Source organism: Gymnoscopelus braueri (assembly GCF_963280865.1).
Source record: "Gymnoscopelus braueri genome assembly, chromosome: 4".
Classification (NCBI taxonomy): Eukaryota; Metazoa; Chordata; class Actinopteri; order Myctophiformes; family Myctophidae; genus Gymnoscopelus; species Gymnoscopelus braueri.
Genome location: NC_137605.1, coordinates 22,228,496 through 22,251,375, shown reverse-complemented (window position 1 = coordinate 22,251,375; position 22,880 = coordinate 22,228,496). Strand labels below are relative to the sequence as shown.

At 40.9% G+C, this 22,880-nt stretch overlaps 3 protein-coding genes across 5 annotated transcripts; 2 read left to right on the top strand and 1 right to left on the bottom strand.

Moving 5' to 3' along the window:
- Nucleotides 1-373: 373 nt before the first annotated feature.
- On the top strand, nucleotides 374-4,402 carry pafah1b3 (platelet-activating factor acetylhydrolase, isoform Ib, gamma subunit). 2 transcript variants are annotated; one of them, XM_080426320.1, is made up of 6 exons: nucleotides 374-611; nucleotides 904-997; nucleotides 1,587-1,676; nucleotides 1,863-1,979; nucleotides 2,268-2,390; nucleotides 3,132-4,402. In XM_080426320.1, the coding sequence occupies exons 2-6, from the start codon at nucleotides 917-919 to the stop codon at nucleotides 3,390-3,392; spliced, it is 672 nt and encodes a 223-aa protein (XP_080282446.1). In that variant the 5' UTR covers nucleotides 374-611; nucleotides 904-916; the 3' UTR covers nucleotides 3,393-4,402. The 2 variants fall into 2 exon arrangements, with proteins under 2 accessions (XP_080282446.1, XP_080282447.1); XM_080426321.1 differs by having other exon boundaries at nucleotides 601-731.
- A 1,051-nt stretch (nucleotides 4,403-5,453) lies between these two features.
- LOC308084122 (uncharacterized protein) lies at nucleotides 5,454-7,392 on the top strand. Its single transcript, XM_080426641.1, has 5 exons — nucleotides 5,454-5,599; nucleotides 5,711-5,761; nucleotides 6,365-6,460; nucleotides 6,612-6,677; nucleotides 6,899-7,392. The coding sequence occupies exons 1-5, from the start codon at nucleotides 5,539-5,541 to the stop codon at nucleotides 7,006-7,008; spliced, it is 384 nt and encodes a 127-aa protein (XP_080282767.1). The 5' UTR covers nucleotides 5,454-5,538; the 3' UTR covers nucleotides 7,009-7,392.
- Nucleotides 7,393-7,545: 153 nt separating this feature from the next.
- Nucleotides 7,546-22,007, bottom strand: ceacam1 (CEA cell adhesion molecule 1). Of its 2 annotated transcripts, XM_080426639.1 has the most exons (13): nucleotides 21,774-22,007; nucleotides 21,196-21,498; nucleotides 20,182-20,463; nucleotides 19,430-19,693; nucleotides 18,972-19,238; nucleotides 18,488-18,739; nucleotides 17,136-17,408; nucleotides 16,482-16,727; nucleotides 15,889-16,170; nucleotides 13,433-13,696; nucleotides 8,937-9,224; nucleotides 8,356-8,613; nucleotides 7,546-7,998 (listed from the first exon to the last, which is right to left on the bottom strand). In XM_080426639.1, exons 1-13 carry the CDS (start codon nucleotides 21,826-21,828, stop codon nucleotides 7,904-7,906), a joined length of 3,129 nt encoding a protein of 1,042 aa, XP_080282765.1. In that variant the 5' UTR covers nucleotides 21,829-22,007; the 3' UTR covers nucleotides 7,546-7,903. The 2 variants fall into 2 exon arrangements, with proteins under 2 accessions (XP_080282765.1, XP_080282766.1); XM_080426640.1 differs by lacking the exons at nucleotides 15,889-16,170; nucleotides 16,482-16,727.
- Between the last annotated feature and the right edge of the window lie 873 nt (nucleotides 22,008-22,880).

Sequence of the window (22,880 nt, the reverse complement as noted above, 5' to 3'; positions counted from 1 at the left end):
ATAAAATATGTTCGCCAGACGGAAATTGTTTTATTACTCCACTGCGCCCTCTACAGATCTGGTCAATGATCATTTATATTAACCAGATCTGTAGAGGGCGCAGTGGAGTAAATACAATCATTTCCATCTGGCGGACGTATTTTACTTTCTGCCCAGAAAGTGTATTATACAGAGAAGGTGGGGTCTTGAGAGGCTTCCCACCCTGGAGAATACATTTTCAACAACACAAAACTGCTTTTTTCCCGGTGAGTAGCGAAATAGTTTTGTTTTTCAACTAAAGACGGAGACCTCGCACGGCAGTGGAATTGTCGGTCTATGAGCAGAGCAGGGCGTTAGAGAGAACTCACTAACGCTCTGGACCAGGGCGTGCTCTGTACGTGTCTGCGTTTAAACAACACACTTTGCTACTCATTCCACGTGATTTTTATGTACAGTCCTAACTGTAAAGTTATCAAGTGACGTTAATGTTAACGCCAGTGACTACACTACATCCGAAACGGACGAATGCACGACCCTACGTTTATGTCCACCCCGTGGTGCTCAATGGTAGATTCGGATGGAGTGCATTTTTTTACTTCCAGGAACTGAATTAGGAGACCTGATACAATACGGTATTTAGTCTGTTTTTTGGGTTTTGTTATGATTTGTTCGTGAGTGATTTAAAACTGCGATGTTTTAACGTCCACAACAAACAAACCGTGTCATAGAATTGCATGCTGGTTGCCTTTGCCGTGCGTGACACAACTATCTTAACGTTTATTGTTCTGCAAGCATTTTACTGACTGGCCGCTCCTCATGATTCAGCACAGAGGAATCAATGGTTATAACGTGTTTATCTATTGATCTGATTTGCATTGGTGGCCAAATCGATAACGTGACTGTGTGACTGTTTTCCAATCGCAGATAGAGAACAGTAATGAGTGCAGGAGACTCGAACCCCGCCGCCACACCCACTCCTTGTGAGGACAGCCAAGGAGACGGACGATGGATGTCTCTGGTGTGTGTGTGTGTGTGTGTGTGTGTGTGTGTGTGTGTGTGTGTGTGTGTAGTGTGCGCGTGTATATGTGTGTGCGTGTGTGATGTCCACATTTTGGACATCAAACTACCTGTCCTGGATGTCATGTCAAATTTCGTTGTACTGCATTTTCATATAGCCTAGCTATATGAAAATAGCTAGGTATAATAGCTAGGTATCAGTTGGGGTAGGGTAATGGTTAGGTTTATGTTGGGTATGGCTATAAGGTTTGGCTAATGGGAAATATAATGAATGTAAGTCAATGCAATGTCCCCAAAAGTGTGCAAAACCAAGATGGATGTGTGTGAAAGACATTATTCATTATTCTCAGTAAGTCCAGCTGTTTTGATGCCTACATGTTACAGTGCTTAAATAATGTCACTCTACCTTGGCCTGAATTCCAGTTCACACTCACAGTTGCTTGTCTAGGCCTTGGGTGCTGTTGCTTACTCATACTGTATGCTTGATGATGTCAGCCGAGTAATATGAATATTGCATATTTTGCCATATGCTTCTTGTATAATGAAGTAATACCTGTCTATATGTTTTTACTTTCTTTATCTTTCTATAGCACAACCGCTTTGTGTCTGACAGCAAGGACAAGGAACCAGATGTCCTGTTTGTTGGAGACTCTCTTGTTCAGCTCATGCACCAATTTGCGGTAAGCCTTGTTCACAGATTTTTGTTTTTTTTGTGCTTAGCACTACATGATATGCATTATTGCATTTTGTCTTAATATCATGACATCACTTTAGACGGAATGACTTGTTTGTAACTCTGTGAGCATTCATCACAACAAGTGATTGCACATAGGCTATAGTTTGTTATGTTATGGTTTTGTGTGCAGGTTTGGCGAGAGCTCTTTTCTCCCCTCCATGCCCTCAACTTTGGGGTAGGTGGCGATGCAACACAGCATGTACTATGGAGACTGAGCAATGGAGAATTGGATCACATCAGCCCAAAGGTAATGTGTAAAAATCAGTGAACTTCTTGTCCTCACAAAGATGCTACACAGCAACAGTATCCCATATACTGTATGGGATAAAATACTGATTTTTATATATATATATTTTACAAATGTTTTCATAGCCATCAGATGAGCAACAATTTTGAAAGCTTCTATCTTACCGTTACGTAACATAAAAACACACCAAAGTTGACTCTGAGATCTGCGAGACAAGATCTATTTAACTAAACATGTTAATCAAGTTGTCTTCATTATTTATATTATATTCTTGTCTGTTGTGTCCAGGTTGTTGTACTGTGGGTGGGCACCAATAACCACGGTCAAACAGCAGAACAGATCTGTGGCGGCATCATGGCCATTGTCCAAGTCATCAAGAACAAGCTCCGCCATGCCCATACCCTTGTACTTGTAGGTGTTTCTATTTCTGAACCTTGTCTGTTCATTATCTTTTTATAGATTTTATGTTGCTATTGAAAATAGTTGAAAATCGCAAGCACATGGTTTAAAACAATTTATTGAAACATACAACGTTTCAGCCATGTCTCATGACCATCCTGAGGTATGATATATTTGCAGCAGACTTTCACATCGCTAGTAGTAGACTACTTGATCTTGTCCTATGCTCATGTATTCAGTAATACGTCAACAATGTGCAAAGGATTTGTTTATAAATGGTTGTAACTGTATATGCACTCATGCACACTATGAACCGAACAAATGCAGTCTTGTGTGCAATCTTAGAATTCACAGCTCTTGAGTTTCACCAGAAAAAAATTCCCTTGGCAAAGTGGAAAGTGCCGTATGCTGGTATCTCAGCCCATTTACCCAACCCCTGTCATAGCAAGATATAACTTGGCCCAGCTTTGTAAATAAGGCAAATACACACAAAAACACTGAGATAGAAGACAGTAAATCCCTTGTTTGGGGTCAATAAGGTTGACCTACAGTCAAATTGGAGAAAGAGTGGTTTAACAAAATTAAGGCAGTGTCTGCATTGTTCCACAGAGGTCGGCTACATTACTGCAAATCTTCGATATACTAATTTTCTACACATACTGACACCTAGTATAAGAAAAAAAGGTGAAAAATTAGGTGTTGGAGCTCTCAGTTACAAATAAACTTTGCTGTTTTCGTTCATGTGTTTTCCAGGGGGTACTGCCCAGGGGTAAGATGCCCAACCCGCTACGGGAACGAAACGCTCAGGTCAACCGGCTGGTCAAGGAGGCTGTGTCCTCTGTCCCCCACGCCTCCTTCCTGGACGTGGACCCTGGCTTTGTTCACTCCGATGGAGGCATCAATCACCAGGACCTGTATGACTACCTCCATCTGACTCCGCAGGCCTACCAGACCGTGTGCCAACCCTTACACGCCCACCTTAAGTCCATGCTAGAGAAGCCAGCCGAGCAATGAGGAGACAACCAACTACCCACAACACTGACTGCTGGGTCACAGACCGACACTACCGCAGTGTTCCCTGTCTCTGTTTATGGAGAGCATCAAGCCTAATTTATGCTTTGGCGACAAAGTGTCGTGTGGCGCGTCACTCGACAAAAATAACGCTGACACGTATTCAGTTGAGAATGTTATTTCTGCCGTGCGACACTTTGTCGCAGAAGCATAAATCAGGCTTCACACTGTTGTTACCTTATTAATACCTTAATCAATGTACGGAATCAAATAGTGGCACGTTTAAGATAGAAGAGTAGTTTGTGAAAGTTCTCTCCATGGCCAGGGTTGGTGACCACTGTCACTATTAATGGGACCATAAACTCCTTTGTGTTTATGCTGCATTTGCAAGTTAAATGTGCTGCAATATGCCAGGATATCTGGTGAAAACGGAGTAAAACAAATATTAGAACTGCCCTCACTTCTTTAGTAATTAAAGAAAATTGCTTTGAATAATGGCTTTAGTTTGTCAGGCTCAATACATTTTTTCACATCTTTTATATTTGATGTGGCTTCATTTGTATGTGTGCGTTCAGGTGACCACGTTTCTTTTTATTTGTTGTAACATAGTGATCAATCATTGGCAAAATACATCAATCCACTCTACTATTTGATCGTTATGCTATATGTTGTAATATTATCATTGCCATTCCACCATTGGCCCCGTTTACAATTTGTCTCACATGTTTAAAGCAATGTTTATGACAGGTTTTGCTTGGCTGCAGAGATATTGTATGTATTTGAGTAGATTGTTAAGCTGTTGTATGGGTATATATGCGTACGTGCTTGTGCTTCAAGTTCAATCTCCTCTTAAGACATGAAAGGCCTATTTGACTCCCTTTGCAAGGTTTCACTTTACAGCTTCACTACGGCTCATGAGGATATTTGGACAAGGACTGTTACTGAACTTGAATGATGTTTCAGGGATGGCTGATTCTGTGATGTCGGAATGCATTAAATGCAAAACCAAGGCACATTTTGGGCGTTCTTCATTGTTTGCTGATTGTGGTGCTATTGAGAATCATTCATTCATTGGATGCATTGCTGCTTGGTCAGGTTTTAGCATTGCTCTGAACCGCTATGGGCAACAAGAGTGCATTATGAATAGTACATGTACAGTACAAGTATGTTATTACGTTTGGGTGACTGGTTTTACACTTATTATTCAAGAAAATTGTTTGAACATTTGGCTGATATTGTAATTGTTTATTCAAGGTAGAGTTCTTCTAAAACCTTTACTCCAAATGAACATTCTCAAACCTTCCATAGTATCAGTCCATATACTGAAACTCCCAACTTCTTGTCAAGCATTAAAAGGGCTAGATGAAGAGATAATGTTTCCCTGTTTTATAAGTCTTTTCTTCTCTGCCCAGATCATATTTCCTTTTAGGTGGGTATTTACATGCGGGAGTATTCAGTGCATCAGTGATGACAGACTGTAAGATCAAGTACCCGTAGCTGTGACTGATTGCAGGAATATCTGTCTAGCATGAGATATTTATGCTGCTGAAACATTAATCTTTGATACTCAATGTCCAATTTCTCATAATACATACACAACCACACCAACATAACGTTTTTTTCTTCCATTGCGCTCGGTACTTGGTAAGTAAAGAGGACAGCTACAGTATGTCCTATCTCTAGAATTTGATATCTCATCACTTGGTGGTTGAGAGACTAATGTTGTCAAACAATGACGTTTCAAAACATAAAACACAGAATTGGCAAAACCATAACTGAAGCATTATTCACATATTGTTCATTTTACTGTTTGGTGTTGCTGTTGAGCCAGAAAATAAGAGCACTGCTGCTGTCTGCTCCTATAGGTCAGTATCATGTGGGTCCCGCACTACCATGCCTTTGAGCCAGATTATTCAACAGCCATGACTCAACAATATTTTCTTTTGGCAAAGATATACTCTTTCCATCGAGTCCTAACAAACCCCACGGCAGGTATGGGTGAGAAGAACTAGACACGCTTCATGAAAATATGACAGTCATTGAATGAGACATCATTCTGAGCCATTCAAAACAAAGCTTTATAAAGGCCCCCAACAACAAGCAACGGTTTCATTTCTTCAGTAGGACCCCATGTTATTGGAGTCACATCATGGAATCAAAGGTTTTGCTGTTCATTTTGATACTGGTACCACTCATTGATCAAGGCCAAGGTATTTATTTATTTATTTATGCATTCATTTAGGTGGCATGAGATTTGAAATGGAAATGTGTATACATGGATGGAGTTATTTCTGAATTCAGTTAATTGGTTTTCTCCATAGGAATTCCTAAAAACGATGAAAAGGCCATGAGTGTCACCACTGTGACAGATGGTATGTACCACTAATATTTTGTTCCTCTTGCATTGCCCTGCCGTTAGTACTAGTACTGGCCAGTATATAGAGAACAAGCCAGATTAATTACAAGTATGGTGTGGGTAGTTCTGTAGTTCTGTGCTTATGTTTTGGGCTGAGCCATCAACTATACGCCACAAATCAGTATATGCAGTATTATTTTCACAAACCCCTGGAGTCTATCAAGCAAATAGTTGCTGGGACCGCACTTTTTAACATTTAATGGCTTCAAAGAGGGCAACCTCAGAAAGTCATGGGAGGCTTACATTGTGATTGTATCTGTATTGTAAGCCAACGTTTTAGTATGAAGACAATACAAGTTCAAACAATTCTTTGTGAGATTTGGGTCTGACTGGGTTGATGTCATTGTTGTGAGATGTGTGTTTGTTACGTCTGCTAAATAGATAAAATACAGCTATTAAAATAAGGTATAATATACTTAGTCTGATCACGTACAATCCCATGAAGTCAAAACTAAATCAACTAAACTAATTGTGACCCAAAAAAATGGGACTTATAACTTGAAACATGAGTATTCATAACTGTGACAGTGCTGTGCTTAAAGTTTTTAAATATGTTTAGTGAGCCATGTTCCAGGTTTGGACACTGAAGTGGCTCTTGGAACTGAGGATCAGTCCGGCGCCCTCAGAGAGCAAAGCAGACTGTGTGACTGTAAAGGTTAGTGACACAGGACAAAATACTTAGTGACGTATAATTCAATTAAATATACTAGCTTCTAATATTATATCAGTATTTGCATGTAGTACAGGTGTAACAATAACTCAACACTCATGCCATCACTGACTATGCTTATCTTTGTCCAATTCAGGGCAGAGAACAGAGGCGGTGAATGCCAACTGCCTGTGCCAGCAATATGGCAAACGCTCCCGCAAATGTGAGTTACCAGTAGGCATTGAAAAAAAGATAATAATGAGAAAGGAACCTACTGCTTTACGTAATAAATGTCAATAAATCTCCATAATAGTGATTGTGTATGGAGCATCTTGATAATGTGAACATCTTGATAACACAAAATGTAATTATTAATCTAAGTATTCATCAGTGTACCTTTTCCCTTATCCCATGGTACCATTCACTACCGGTACGCCCGTGAAGGGGCAACAAAGTGTCTGACAAGGAAATATGAGAACAAGAGGATATGCCGCAAGTTTTCAGGAATGAAGAAGGGCGTTAACCGCAGAAACACTCCCAGCGTCCCCATCTGAACTGCAAGCATAGTGCCTTGCCTTTCATACATAGACTAGAGGATATGTCTCCTCGGATATGTGATACCTAACATTTCTACAGTCTAATATTATATGTAATATATATATTATACTAATATAATATGTTCTAAATTGCTTAACATTAGTCATGGTGATTGGTATTGTGTGACAAAAGTATCTCCTTATCCCTTAAGTCCACCAAACTCTTTTTCTATAACCACCTTTTCAATAATGATTATCGCATGTTTTCACAAATGCATTTGTTACTCAGTATCCAACATTCTAGACTATAACCATGATTTGCATATAGACTGCATGATTTGATTAGTAGAAAGTGATGTATTACCACAATAAAGTCTCAATGAAAAATTGCTTTTTTAAACATTTGATTTATGAAAATAATTACTGGAAATCACATGACACATCCTATTAAAAAGACAATTTACATGTATTTGAGATTATGAGGCGTACATCTGGTTTAAACATCTGAAAACTATACTATACAAACACTTCACTACAAAAGAATGACAAGGCGTGGGCAGTGCAATAGTAGAAGGGACATTGCCCTTTCACTCTCAATATATTAATATTTTGTGTTGTATATTAAGAACAGTACACAAATACAGTTGAAAACAATAACCATGACAATAACCTAATATCTGAAAACATAATGTTTGGCCAGCCCTCTGATTCCTAAAATTACATGATTTGAAAATATGGCATCACTTGAGAATATAATCTCAATAGCCTTCGGTCATGTTCAAGTTCATGTTCGTTGTAATAGTAATAAAGGCAGTAAAGTGACTTATAGGAATTCTCTGTACACAGTAATATCAGTGTCAATTTAACTCTGACAGTGTTAAATGAACACTGAGGACTTTACTGTGTAGAGTACTCAGTGGGTCAATCGCTCACTGATGACAGTCAGAGTCAGCAGGGCCACCAACATCACACCACCTGGGGACAGGAGCGGTCGGGCAGATGCGCGATCTAAGAGAGTCAGAGAGAGAGAGAGAGAGCAAAAGGTGAGGGAAAACTTAGCAGGTTACAGTTTTGAACTTGAATTCATGGATATTTTTTTGTTTTAGTCGCATTTCTAAGCCAATAATTTGATGACCAGCGGACCGGTAGGCAGTGGTTCTGGTAGGAGACACAGAGGAGACTCTTTGTGTCTCCTACCAGAACCGCGGCCGGTCATCAAATTTTTGGCTTAGGAAAGCGACAAAAACAAAAGGATATCCATGAATTCAAGTCTCCATGGGGTGACTAATCTATAGAACATTTTGGGGGCGAACTATCCCTTTAACGTGCAACATGGGGAAAAAGGCCCAGAGGCTGGTCACTTACTGATAAGCAATTGTTTTGTCTGGGACATTGTGATGTTGGTCACAGGGTTCTTTGCCTTGCATGTGTAGTTCCCTTCATTCGGTTTTGTGGCAATTATTTCTATAGTCGCGGTATGAGCATGCGCTGATGGTTGGCTGTTGAAGAACCACTGGTACTCGCAATCTGGACGGGATTCAGCATAACAAACCAGTGACACAGAGGCCACTGTGTACTGGTCCACTGATCCTGGTCCTGTGATTGTCACATCTAGAGGGCCATCTGTAGAGACACACTTCAGTCAAATATTGCATTGTGAAGTGGCAATCATTTTTGCTCTTTGTGTAAAGTGCACACACGTTAACTGGGAAATTCTCCTATACCTTAATAGAGTATCAAATCACTGAGAGGTGATAGACGGTACCGTATAGGTTGCAATTATGCTGCTGCCTTACATAATTAGTACATCTCTAATTAGTACATATCTCACTGTGAAAACTTCCCTTGGATACTTAAAATACACCCATTCATAAGTAGGCTGTATAGGCCTACAGATCAATGTAATTAATTCTCATATAGCATCAACACAGCACATGTTCACTCACAGTTCACTCGCAGGCTGTACCCAGGGCTCGGATGTGGGCGGATAGTATTGGTAGCAACACACAAATAGTTCCCATCTTCAGATACTGTGACCGGATTGAAGTGCAGTGAGTTGTTCATGATGCAGAAAGACATGTTTGAGTTGATGGAGGAGCAGTTGTTGTCAAGACGTGTGCTATTCCTCATCCAGTAGATAGAGTCATAGAGCCCAGTAACCTCACAGGTCAGAGTTAAGTTGTGGGAATCTATTGGTGTTGTGTCGGCTTTAACCATCACCGACGTTATACCCTCTAGAGAGAGAAAGAAATGCAATTAATAAGGTTAAGTGCATCATTCATTTGAATATGACCTCGTGCAGTGACCTGTTGAAGCTACTATCCAGAGGTAAATGAAACAATGTCCAAACTACATTAAAGATGGTGCCGCATCTGGTGACCAATCCAGTGTGCCCTCTGCTTCAAATCAATTTACATTGTCAACCAGCAGGACCGCCGCTACACACACGTGTAGATGCACATCACTGTGCATAGTAGGCCGTAGGGCACCACGTTCCAGAAGGGGCACCAAAATGCGCCGATCATCATTCATAATAATCATAAATGATGAAGATGAACTATTTAAATTTAAGGTGAAACACACCTACAATAGGCACCATTAGACCAGTATAAGCAATATAAGATTTACATATTTGATTGTAATAAGGTTGAATTATGGTGCATCACGTGTATCACATGCGACACGAATGCGTCTGTGCGTTTGTGTCATGGATGTATCGGGTGCATGCATGCCCTTGGCTCTCCTCCCCGGTTTTGTGATTTGTACATATTGCCTCAGTTTAATTATAGATAGATAGATCACAACAATGTCACTATTTAGAAAAATGCCAACGTGGATTATACACAAAAAAGCCAAAGCTTGTTTGCATTGTGATTTTCACATTGAGACATACTGTAGAACAACACGCAACAAACAACCATGTAACAAATAAAAACTAGAAAAGTGTGCTCCTCAGAGCACAGGTCTCCGCCAGGCCGGGTTGCCTACCCAGGGCCCTTTGGAAGCCAGTCATAGCCAATTGGAATCGGGTCTGACTCATACATCTTGATCACATGACCCTAGTGTGTTTTGAAGAAACACATATGGCAGATAATTTAATCTGGCACAGATAAATTGCGAATCCAGGGGGGCAGGGTGTCCCCAGTGTCATGGCTGGCTGAAATCCATGACAAATAAGGAAGGAACATCAGGTGTAAAATCAATAACCAATGTTTATTAAAGAATTAACATAATCAACTACGATATAAATGGATGGCATAACTGAACAGATTAGATAAGGATCCTGTGAGGTGTGGAGTCAGTAAATCAGTGGTGTATGAATGTGTATACTATGGATGTGTGGAACACATGTAGTGCAGGTGTGTGGATGGAAAGCCGAGCCTATAAGAAAAATAATATAGAGCACTGAGGGGAGAGTGCTGGCAGGTCTGTCGTCTCTGAGTCTCTCTTAAAGGACAACTTAGTTTTTTTTACAACAAGGGTTATTTTATTAGTTTGTAATGATAATAATTAAAAGATGAGTGTAAAAAAAAATCATGTATTGCTTTCTATCGTTATAGTGATTTTAGTGATTTTTAACTGGGGGGCGGGGGCCTCCGATGTCCGTGAAACTTTGTACGCACATCCCCACTAGGCCAAGGAAGAAATGCCACCCTACATTTTTCAAATCAGCCTCAAGGTGGCGCTGTAACAGGCAGATTCACGTTTTGGCCTATACAGTTCAAGAGTTATAGGCCAAAACGTGAAAAAACTAAGTTGTCCTCTAAGAGAGAATGACATGAGCTGAACTTGTAGGCTCTGGAGGTCCGTTTTACTAAGTCTAAGTGGTTAAACTGAAGTGATATTGATGAATTCCAAATATTATCAAAGTATCCTGCTGTGGCACCCCTGGACTTGTGTCACGGCACCTAGGGTGCCACGGCGGGGCACCCACTTTGAGAAACCCTGCACCTGGGAGGTAGTTAGTTATTTCTCCACACTCCCTAGGAAGCAGGGAGGGAGGGGCGGGCTTTATAAGTCCTCCAATTGTCAGGCCCCACCCCCCTCCCCACTCTTACACACACACACAGACAGACACACACAGTTTGTTACAAGCTCTGCAATGTTTGGAAGTAAAATATCAAAATAAACAACTCATAATGTAACGTTACTCCACATGGACGTTGTGTAGAGTTGTCAGTGTTTACCAGAGTGGTGAAAGCTGCTAAAACAAATGTGTGACAAGAAACAAGAAACAGAAGAGCATTATCTCTATCTGACCAAACTGAGGTGGGTTTCTGCAGGTGACTTAGCTTAGCTAATTAGCGGCTTATCTTTTAAAGGATTTGATCGAATTTGTGTGTTTAATTTCACTTTTATTTTATTTGGTAAAGCAACAACTAGTCAGGATGAAGCAGTTTTTGTTGTATGCTGTTTGTGTCGTGTGGTTCTGTACAGTAGCTCTGTTGCTGTCATGTTGGGGCCCGGTGTGGCTGTGAAACATGTTCAGTGACTGTTGGTTTGTGGCTCTGGAATTGAAGGGGGGGGGGGGGGGGTGTGTGTGTGTGTGTGTGTGTGTGTGTGTGTGTGTGTGTGTGTGTGTGTGTGTGTGTGTGTGTGTGTGTGTGTGTGTGTGTGTGTGTGTGTGTGTGTGTGTGTGTGTGTGTGTGTGTGTGTGTGTGTGTGTGTGTGTGTGTGTGTGTGTGTGTGTGTGTGTGTGTGTGTGTGTGTGTGTGTGTGTGTGTGTTAGAGAACATTTGCATTAAAAATGTTTTAGACATAGTCCTCTGTAAATCTAGACCTGCTGGTGACGCTATAACAGGCCAATGGGAAAAGGGTGGCATTTGTTCCTCAACATAATGTGAATGTGCGTGCAAAGTTTGACCGCAATCGGGCTGCGTTCATGATTTGCGGCATTTTGTTCAAAACAAGCCACTACTGCAAACTTTAGGTGTGAATCTTAGCCAATCAGGATGGAATATGAAAAATCAAACAGATCCATCTTAATCACATGACTATTAGAGATCATGTGTACCGATTTGCGTGAAATTTGGATAAAATGGGAAGGACTAATATAAAGAAATGTGTTTTTCATAAGTCGGCCTCCTGGTGGCACTATAAAAGGCAGATGTGAAAAATGCAGGGCAAAGGTTTTTCCTTGGCCTCTAGGGAGTGTGCATACAAAGTTTTACACAGATCAGTGCAGTTATAGGTAAAAATACGACTCGGCCTGTTATAGTGCCACCATGAGGCTGATTTAAAAATGGCATTTCTTCCTCGGCATAGTGGGAATGTGCGTGCGAAATTTCATGGAGATTAGCTGTACACGGACGGACGGACGGACGGACGGACGGACAGGGTGCAAAACATACTCTCGCCATGCCTTTCGGCCTGGCGGACACAATAAATCCTTATAAAAAAGTTGGGAGCAATACATATAGGACAAGAGGTACCCCAAGAGAAGAATCCAATGCAGAGTGGGCTATCCGGGGTAGGGATCGAACTATGAAGTGCTAAGATGGAGCCATGATTTGAGGTCATTCTTAAATCTTGCTAGGGAATTTAGGGATTTCAGGGCTGAAGGGAGGGCAATCCACTGAGTAGTGGTTGCGTAATAAAACAAATTTTTCCCCTTAAGCGTCCCTAAACTGGTGGGAACAAGATCATATGAACTTCCCCTGGTTGAGTGCCTGTGAGCATCCCTCACTCTGGGCAGGTCATTTAACAAGTATTTGGGAACAGAAGCATCTAGGTCCTGAAGACCAGACACAGAGAGCTGAGATACTCTCTCCTCCACTCTTAGCCATCCCAGGCTACTGAAGTGGGCGGAGGTAAGATGAGACCTTGCTTCAATTGTAGAAGTAACCTCACAAGCTTAATTGATCCCCACCCTACAATCCCCATAACAATTGTGGAAAGAAAGGGAAGGCAACAGGAGTCGGGGTCAGAGCAGAAACTAGAGATAAGCACCTTATAGTGCTCAGATAACTCTCTCCATTGCGTGTATTGGGCTCACACACACACACACACACACACACACACACACACACACACACACACACACACACACACACACTCACACTCACACTCACACTCACACACACTCAATTGAGGGAGTTACCTGAGCACTTTAAGGTGCTTATCTTAGGTAGGATGTTTGTGCCCCGCCTCCTGTAGCCTTCCCGTTCTTTCTGCAATTGTTACGGTGATTGGAGAGGCGTGGAATGGGATCAATTAAGCAGAGGCAATACACACAAATCACAAGACCGGGGAGGGGAGCCCAGGGCATGCAAGCACCTAAAGACGCCAGTGACGCCCACCAAAATTCATTCAATATTATGCGCAAATTATGTATATCTAATATTACCTATAATGGTCTAATGGTATTATAGTTGTGCGTGCCTCAGCTTAAATGTAATTAGACAGCTGTTTCCAGCTGTAATAATGTTAAGTGCTAACTTACCAATGAACTTGATCATTGTTGTGGTACTGCTGTTTTTCCCCGTCACATTGTTGTGGGCCATGCAGACGTATTCGCCGCTCATGTCTCCAAGCATGGAATCTTCTTTCTGGATGGTAAGCATTGAACCATTGGGGAACCACAGGGAACCATTGAAATACCAGCTGAACTGGCTTGGAGGTTCTGATTTCGCAGAACAGTGGAGAACCACTTCCTGCCCAATCTCAGCAAGAGATGGTCCAGAGATGACAGGCGTGTCAGGTCCAACTGAAAGAACACAGGATAAGTAATAGATAAAACAAAAATATGCATAATCTTTCACAGTTATTTTCGCAGATGAAAACTAGCCAAACCTGGTTAACTCTGGCATATTGACACTTTGATTGATTGAATAAAATGTAGTAAAAGTTCATTTGAGTGGCATGCTCGTTCAACAAAGTATAATTTAACATTAAACAAGTGCAATTTTTCCAAGGCTAATTAATCATGCACGTACATCTACAGATAACTTGAAAGGTAGCATTTAAGAGTATGAATTTTAGTGACATGAAAACTGAATTCTACTCATGATCTTTGAGCTTTAAAAGCAGAAATGAATCTGTTACTGCTCTTTTCTCTCATAGGGCAACACAGTTGTGCTGTGATGATATGTAACATTAGATTTACATTTCCATGTTCACGATGAACTGAGTCAGTTGTCAAATAGTGGAAAGTACATAGTATTCAGTAATTACATGGATGGATATTATAATTGGGTGGCGATATAATCCACTATTAAATGCAAGATCGATGCAAAACAAACACACACACACACACACACACACACACACACACACACACACACACACACACACACACACACACACACACTGTGTATACAGTGTAATGTGTGATTATTTCGCTGTTGTAACAATAGTTTTCGACATTAACCTTTATACCGTTGGAAAGGCTGTTTATTGTCCTTTTAAATGGTGCCCCATTTGTAAGGAACATGCATTTTGGGGATAAGCAGCACAGATGAGTATGTGGGTCCCGTCCATGAACAATGTGACAAATCTTATCTGCCAATGCCAAACAGCTTATTCTGCTGTTGCTATTGACTCTTTGTTTTGTTTGAGCTTCTTACCCCGGGTACACCATGGTACCTGGGGGTACATGGGGTACCTACGGTACTCCAGGTACCCCTGGAGGTCTGTTAGAGTGGGATCCTCCTATTAGCCTGGGATCAATACCTTTTTCTGGTTTATGATCCGGTCGGGAGCGGAAGTAACCCTACGTCACCAGACGCGTCATCCGCGTCATCAGGTGGCCGGAACCTGCAAGCCTCACCCTCCGGTAACTCCGGCCGCGATCAAGGGCATTGTAATAGGCCCTACCTAATAAAATCCTTGATGTGGTCGTAGTTTAGCTTATTTTTAAAATACAAAATAAATATAAATGTGAGTGTGCTGGACACAAAATAACAGTATAAAAGAATAAAAGTCTGCACAGCAGCTTTGCTCCTCAGTGTTTTGTTTATTTAAAACACTGACATTACAGGGTATACAACGTTTCAGCCACAGTTGGGCCTTCATCAGGCTTCATCTGATGAAGGCAAACTGTTGCCGAAACGTTGTGTACCCTGTAATGTCAGTGTTGTAAATAAACAAAACACTGAGGAGCAAAGCTGCTGTGCGGACTTTTATTCTTTTAAAATGAAGGACTGTCCCTCGGATAAGATAGTGGAACGGTCAAAACAAGAGTCAATGGCAACTGCAGAATAAACAGTTTTAACCCATTACAAGACAAACGGAAAAGCATCTGTGTCATTTTATATTTAAGCTATACATATAGCGACATAAGTTTCTCCGAAAACTCTTAGGATTTAGAACAGTGGTTTAGAACGGTGGTTCTCAAAGCTTTTACGTCTGCTATTTTTGAACATTTTTTAAAAATCTTGAAAAAAAGATATTTTGATTTTTTTTTTAACACAAATCGTCTCTTCTGGGGGTCCCTGGCACAAATCTTTTTCAGATGGGGGTCCCTGACACAAATCCCTTTCAGATGGGGGTCCGCAGCCAAATACATATCATTTTGGGGGTCCTTAGCACGAAAAAGTTTGAGAACTACAGATTTAGAAGGCCTCAGGTCTTAATGGGTTAAAAGGATTTGTCACATTTTTAATGGCCGCAACCCACATACTCAGCTGCGCTGCTCATCCCACAAATGCATGACATTGAAAAGGGACACAAACAGGCCTTCCAACGGTATACAAGTTATACAGTATGACCTCCCACTGCACGTGAGGTCCTATTGTCCTATTGTAAGTACTGTATATGTACTTATGTCAGTGAGTGAGTGAGTGAATTAATGAATGTTGATACAGTATGCCCAGCACCATTTCCATCAAGTCAGGTTCCTGTTCACCTGCTGCACTTGGTGAATAAAGGTTGGTCAATGAAACGTTATGCAATACTCACAGTTAACAATGAGGACATAGGGATGGCTGGTTACATTGCTCACAGGATTGGCCGCAACACACTCATAATTGCCCTTATCATTATGCTCAATTGGGTTGAGAGTGACTGTCTTGTTGTCCGCAGAGAAGACAGTTCTGTTGTTCCCGTGCAGCCGCTCATCATTCTTATTCCAGAGAATATACATGTCAACAGATCCATCTGTCACATTACATGTCATCTGATATGAGTGACCTTCTATAGCAGCTTTCGAAGGCACTTCTATTTGCACGTCCGTTATTGGGCCTGTGAATTAACGAAAGCCTGATTTATACATGTTCGTACGACGGCGCACTCGGCCAGAAATAGCTGATCTACAGTACAAGCGCGCAGCATGTCGCATCGCAACACGTTGTGAGCTTGTACGTAGATCTGCTATTCCTGGCACGGGACACCATCATATGGTGGAGGATAGGATAAATTAGGCATGACACAGAAAGATATCCAAGAGAGTTCCTTGACGGTGACTCAGGTGGTGACCTGCAGTATCTTTACCAAATGGAAAAATAAAAAACCATGCATAGAAACATGCAAAAGGATTCATGCAGTATACACACCAACTACAGTGAGCGTGGTTGTGCTGTTTTGGCCAGCGATGACGTTGTAAGCCGTGCAGGTGTAATTCCCACCCATGTCTGGGGTGAGAGGTCCAATTACATACTCAGACGTATTGGCCACCAGGGAATCATTGAAGAACCATTTGAAATGGCTGGGAGGGTATGAGGATGCCACACATTTAAAGGTGATATTTTGTCCCGTGCCTGCTACTGTTTGTCCCGTTATAGTTGTGTTCTCTGGGCCAACTGGATACATGGAAATTAGTTTACATGTAACATATTATGGTACATTGCCACCCAATTGGCCATTCATGTCATTAATGTGTACGAGCGGTGTTGCCTCAAATACTAATCTTTCCACTAATAATTGACTCTGTTAATCAGGAACATGTAAATGTAAAACTAATGCACATCATCACAACACACAACTGGGACATTCATCTCTATACTGTAAAGGTCAAAGATTATAAGTACAATTCAGTTTTCATGGCAATACAATATGTCATTTTAAATGCCACCTTTCAAAGGTATGTGTACAGCATGGATGTGCATGACAGACAGACAGACAGACAGACAGACAGACAGACAGACAGACAGACAGACAGACAGACAGACAGACAGACAGACAGACAGACAGACACAAACACTACTCACACTCAACCTTCAGTGTGAAGTTGTCACTGCGGTTGCTACTCAGAGGGTTGGAAGCATCACACTGGTAGAACCCATTGTCGGAGGACAGGACGGGGTCAAAGGTGAGAGTGGCGTTGTCCATGGAGATGTTTCTTCTGCTGTCAGCATGCAGGGGCCAGCCGTCCTTCATCCAGTAGATGTGAACACTTCCAACAGTTTCACAAGACAGACTGAATGCGTGGTTCAGAACTGGCTGTGAGCCAACTATTTTTATCGAAGGCATGGTTACTGGAGCTATAGAGCGGTATAGGGAATAAAAGGAGATGAACAGATTAGCAATATTTAAACGTGCTATGATGCGCTACCTTTGGCAATTATCTTCCATTATTATCAAAATACCAGTGGTGGACAAACCCCAGTACTTGAGTCAAATTATAGATACTTGTGGTCAAATATTACTCAAATGCAAGTGAAGGTTACTTAGTCAAATTTCTACTTGAGTTAAAGTACTGGAGTACTTGATTTCAAAACATTTAAGTATTCAAAAGTTTTTAAGCGCAAATTACAAAGTAACATTTATTTAAATTTTAATGCATCAATAAGTGATGACTTCATACAGTATTTTTCTAAGCTTGGGCCCTGGGGATCCCTTCCTAGAAATGTAATGAGTCAAAAGTACAATATTTGTCTTTGAAATGTAATGGAGTGAAAGTCATAAACATCCAAAAATAAAAAATACTCAAGAAAAGTACAGATACTATGAACAATGTTCTAAAGTACAGTTCTCAAGTAAATGTACTTGTTACTGCCCACCACAACCACATTCAAGGGAAATTAATAGCATTGTGTAATAATAGTCCACAGATAGTTGCCAGTTGGACCTTGGACGTGTACATTTATCTTAAAGATGCAATTATGCCAAGTCATTGGTTGATGATTTGTGCAACAGTGAACTTATAAATGTGGTACCTAAATAATTTCAATACAATAAGAAATATTTGGTCTCATTAACCTTGCATGTTTTTTTCCTCACAATATCTTATAACAGATTTAAATTCAGATACCTAATATCAAGAAAACCATTGTGTTAAACCACATTAACCCTGGCTTCCATAACTTGGTCATGTCATTATAGACCATAAAATGTCACGTTTTTCAAAAATGATCAAAAATAATGAAAGTAGTTGCAGATCTGTAAGCTGTGACGAGTTTGTAGATCGGCTATTTTCACTATTTGTCATACAATACTAAATACTGTTGTATTTAGGGCTTAAGTTTAATTTAGGCTAGGTCCAAATGGTCATACTTCACAATTTGACAACCCACCAGAGATGGGTAACTCAGTAACAAATCTTGTGAACACAATGTCCTACCGTAAACAGTGAGTGTCTTGTACGTTGTGCTGTTTTTTCCAGTGATGTTGTTGTGTGCCACACAGCTGTACTTCCCACCCATGGCTAAAGTCAAAGGGCCAGCATTAAATTCTGAGGTACTGCCAACCAGTGAGTCATTGAAGTACCATGAGACCTGGCTTGGAGGCTGAGAAGATGATGTACAGTTGAACATCACACTTCGTCCTGTCAGGGATGCGGATGGCCCCTTGATCGATGTATTCTCTGGCCCATCTTTTAATGTAAAATGCAGTTTACAGGGTTAGCTTTATGTTTAAAAGCATATTGGCTGTATGTACAGTATGTGACATATATGCACATAATGTTACATGTACACATACATTATATGTACATGTACTTGCATACTGTATGTAAATAGAAAGATAGATATATGGATGGATGGATGGAAGATAGACAGACAGACAGACTTAGAACCTTGAATACCTCTCTGTTTTTGTATACTTACAGTTTACAAGCATGTCGTATGGGCTGCTGGTCTTGTTGCTCACAGCATTAAAAGCTTCACATTTGTACTCGCCATCATCTGAAAGCTGGGCCCGGTTGATTGTCATGGTGACCATGTTGACCGTACTGTTGGTTCTTGAGATGACTTCACCATCCCTCAACCAGAGGATATGTTCTACAGGCACATTCACTTCACAACTCAGAGTGAATGATTCATTCAGTATCACTGGTCCACCAACACGCTTCAACTCTACGTTTGATATTGGATCTATGGGAAAGCAATCGCATAATGTTTTACTTTCCTGCACAAATACATGGTTTTGGAGTTCATCTTATCTTAATAGATGTACAGTTGAGTTCAGTATATGCGTACCGCACGTGTGACAAGCTAAGGAAAAACACCCAAGTGATTTTTATTCACTGGAGAGATTGTATTTTAAAAGACAATACAGTTCTTACCCATAATCCTGATCATCCTACTCACACTGGTGAACCTGGATGTGACGGTATTATGAAGTAGGCATTTGTAGGTTCCTGTCTGATTTTTCTGGGCATTGTCCAGATGCAACGGTGAACTGGACTGTTCAAGGTTACCCTCGTCAAAGAACCACTGTACCGTCGGTCCTGGTTTGGACTCAGCGTGGCATGACAGTGTAATGTTTGAGCCTGTTGGGTACGCAACTTCCATGGGCATGGTCATAATCTTTGGATCACTGGGGCCATCTATCAAGGAGCAAAGAAAAAGCAAAAACAATTACAATATTTAAATTGTTTTGTGAAGTGAAGTAAATGCAGTGCAAGTATTGCTTGTGTTTGTAGTAGATAATACATAGTAACTAATAGATAGTTAATAGATAGTGTCACTCGGTATAGATATCCTGAAATGGGTGAAATGGGTTAATATTTTAAGCACAAAGCACTTATTAGCACAATGTTCTTTACCCATGTCACATTATTCTTATAATGTGTATGTGTATGTGTGTGCAGTGTGTGATATGTCACTCTGTCCACAATGACTCAATACACTGTATTGAGTCATTGTGGACAGTATAACACGTCACAACACAAGGCCATAAAACTTCATACATCTCTAACTCAATATCTGACATATGGTGCAATATTGTGACCAAAGGTAAAGGTGGGCAAAGAGCCACGCTGCTCATCTCTGCACCACCTCTAGGTTGCCCCTTGTTTTACGGAGCAAAACTCACAGCTAATGTTCAGGTGTACAGGCTGGCTGGCGCCGGAGCTGATGTTATTAGACACGTTGCACCTGAACGGTCCCTGGTCATAGCGGGTCACCATGACCATGGTGAGAGTGGAGTCTCCATCACCAAGCTGAACTCCCTCACTGGGCGTGACCTCAGAGCTGCCATTCAACCACAGGTAAGAGAGGGAGGAACCCGCGGAGACAGAGCAGGTGAGGACTGCTGTGTTATTGAACTCCACCAAGTTGGTTGAGCTGGCTGTCAGGGTCACGTCTGAAATGGGCTCTGTAGATGGGAGAGAAAGATTCACCGGGAGGATGCACTTGAAAATAGTTTGTACACCAAAGTCATCACGGTATAGAACTCACAATCGGCTCTATATACAGTATTCTTACCCGGCTAAAGGTTGACTTCACAAACATATTAGTAAGCACTGGCGAATGTAAATGTTTGCTTTCCATTGTTGCGTTGAAGGTTAGCCAACAGTAAAACCAGGATTGATTATTAATAGGGAGAAAGAAAGGAGAGATGGAGTGAATGAGAGAAAGTTAGAGAAAGAGAGAGAGAGAAAGAGAGAGAGGGGGTGAGAGAGTGAGAGAGAGAGAGAGAGAGAGAGAGAGAGAGAGAGAGAGAGAGAGTCACATGCCTTGTGTGAGGGAAGTACAGAAGTTGAAAAAAGTGCAAGGAATTGAACGTATGTATGTAAGTGTGACTGGGCAAGTTTGTGTGTGTGTATATTTGCGTGTCTGTGAAGGAGAAGTGATCTTGGCATCCTCTGCCCCTTGCCCCCACTCCTCCCTTTTCATATACCTTTTGCTGCTAGTGGAGTTTTTACCGATATATATATTGTACAGTATGTCGAATTGAGTACAATGGACCACAATGGAAGCCCCCTGGGGCTTTTTGTGTTATCCTTTTAGCATAACTTTTTATTTTACTACATGTAGGCTACTGTTAAAATTGTTAAAGTATTCAATCAATCAATCAAAAACGTGGTAGCCATTTTAAATCTCTTACCTTGGACTGACAATGTTAGGCTTGGAATCACAAACGTTGCACCACACGTTGGACACTGTAGTTTATAAGTCCCAGAGTCTGACAGCCGTAGAGACCTTATGAACAGAGATGAGGAGGTACGGTTGAATGTGACCCTAGGAACCGTTGAGGTAAAACCGCTTGGATAGATAAATACGATGGTGGTCGAATCGTGAAGCCAGGATCCCACATTGATGACGAGTGGGTTGGATAAACTAAGCGTTACATTGTTTCCAACAGGTGTGGGGTTCTCAGAGGCATTTAATTCCTGGCCACAAGCAAGATCTGTAAAGGACATAGAGGACATTGAGATTAAGTCCCAAAAGTTTAGATTTGACAGAAATGTATTAACACATTGTGAGAAATTAGCAAGAATACACTGAAGTGTTAGCCAAGCAATTACGATATATTATTGTTGAATGAGACAGTTATTCTCTACAGACTGAAAGAAAAACATAATATAATTCTTGAATCTATACGTTTATAATTTATAGAAATGTTTCCTAACCACACAAATATCAATCAAATAAATGTAAAAAATGTGAGTAATCTAGGCTTACCACTCATTTGTGTCAGCAGTGTAAGGATTAATATAGACACAAGGGGAGACTCCATACTGCTGGTCAGATGTAGCCTCTCTGGTCTGGAAGCGAACTGGACCTTCTTCAACACAACTCTTTCTTGATATGATCAGATGTGTTGATACTGTTCACAGTGGCCTTTCGATCATCAAATATTTGCTCTGCATCATGCTGTGGTTCTCTGTTCTCACAATGCAAATGCTCACACCCACCCCACCATCACCTTACCTCATAGATCAGCCTGGCCACACCTTATTTGTCCATTTTTACTTGACTTGGTGTTATGGGTAGACACAACTGGGAGTGTCCAATGAGATTTACTGTAAACCTAAGTCATGCATGTTGGATAGAAACCAATGAGCTGGGGAGCAATTAAAATGGAAAAGGGGGAAAATAAAGCAAGGTTCTTTAACAAGGATTATATTAAATTGATATTTTCTTGTCAGATGCTCACAAAACTTCACAACTTTATACAGTACAAGTTCACAAATGGATAAGAATTAATAATGTATTAGCCTATATGAATAGCTTTTAATGTTTTTTTTTACAAATGAAGATTCTACTGAAATATGACTCTTTTAAAGAAGTTGCATTAAATCTATTTTAACCTTTTGTGTTATTGTGTGGAAACTTAAATCTGTCCAAAAAGAACAGACTCGGAAGTCTTGATAACAGGCAGGTCCTTAGGCGGGCTACTGCTACTATGTATTGGACTGCCAGGGTAATAACTCCAACCCCCTTGGTCGTCTTTTGGGGCAAATGTTTACACTTTCATCAAGTGCTATTGGTATGCTTAATGGCAGATAGCAATCTGGTTGCATTCCTTGCACAACCTACAATTTACAATTTAGGCATTTAGCACAGACAGTCTTATCCAGCCCAGGGCGACTACCTTTTACATTTGCACACTTTTCACTATTTACCTGTACAAGCTGTGCGATTGGTTTTGATAGTTGCGAGATAACCTTAAACCTTAAGATATGAAGATGCAAGGTCTTTGTTTAAAGTAACATTTAAGTCTTTGGGTTTGTTATCTCCACAGTAGTCTTGCAAAGCCAGATGATTGGATATCTACTGTACAGTAGG

What these genes read in the sequence shown, in the direction of transcription:
- pafah1b3 (XM_080426320.1), top strand. Translation starts at nt 917, where the DNA reads ATGAGTGCAGGAGACTCGAACCCCGCCGCCACACCCACTCCTTGTGAG. An exon ending in ACGGACGATGGATGTCTCTG is followed by an intron (nt 998 to 1,586) that starts GTGTGTGTGTGT and finishes ATCTTTCTATAG; the next exon opens with CACAACCGCTTTGTGTCTGA. An exon ending in TGGATCACATCAGCCCAAAG is followed by an intron (nt 1,980 to 2,267) that starts GTAATGTGTAAA and finishes TGTTGTGTCCAG; the next exon opens with GTTGTTGTACTGTGGGTGGG.
- LOC308084122 (XM_080426641.1), top strand. Translation starts at nt 5,539, where the DNA reads ATGGAATCAAAGGTTTTGCTGTTCATTTTGATACTGGTACCACTCATT. An exon ending in ACTCATTGATCAAGGCCAAG is followed by an intron (nt 5,600 to 5,710) that starts GTATTTATTTAT and finishes TTTTCTCCATAG; the next exon opens with GAATTCCTAAAAACGATGAA. An exon ending in TGGCAAACGCTCCCGCAAAT is followed by an intron (nt 6,678 to 6,898) that starts GTGAGTTACCAG and finishes ACGCCCGTGAAG; the next exon opens with GGGCAACAAAGTGTCTGACA.
- ceacam1 (XM_080426639.1), bottom strand. Translation starts at nt 21,828, where the DNA reads ATGGAGTCTCCCCTTGTGTCTATATTAATCCTTACACTGCTGACACAA. An exon ending in ACTGCTGACACAAATGAGTG is followed by an intron (nt 21,499 to 21,773) that starts GTAAGCCTAGAT and finishes TGTCCTTTACAG; the next exon opens with ATCTTGCTTGTGGCCAGGAA. An exon ending in AACCACGCTCACTGTAGTTG is followed by an intron (nt 16,171 to 16,481) that starts GTGTGTATACTG and finishes GTTAATTCACAG; the next exon opens with GCCCAATAACGGACGTGCAA.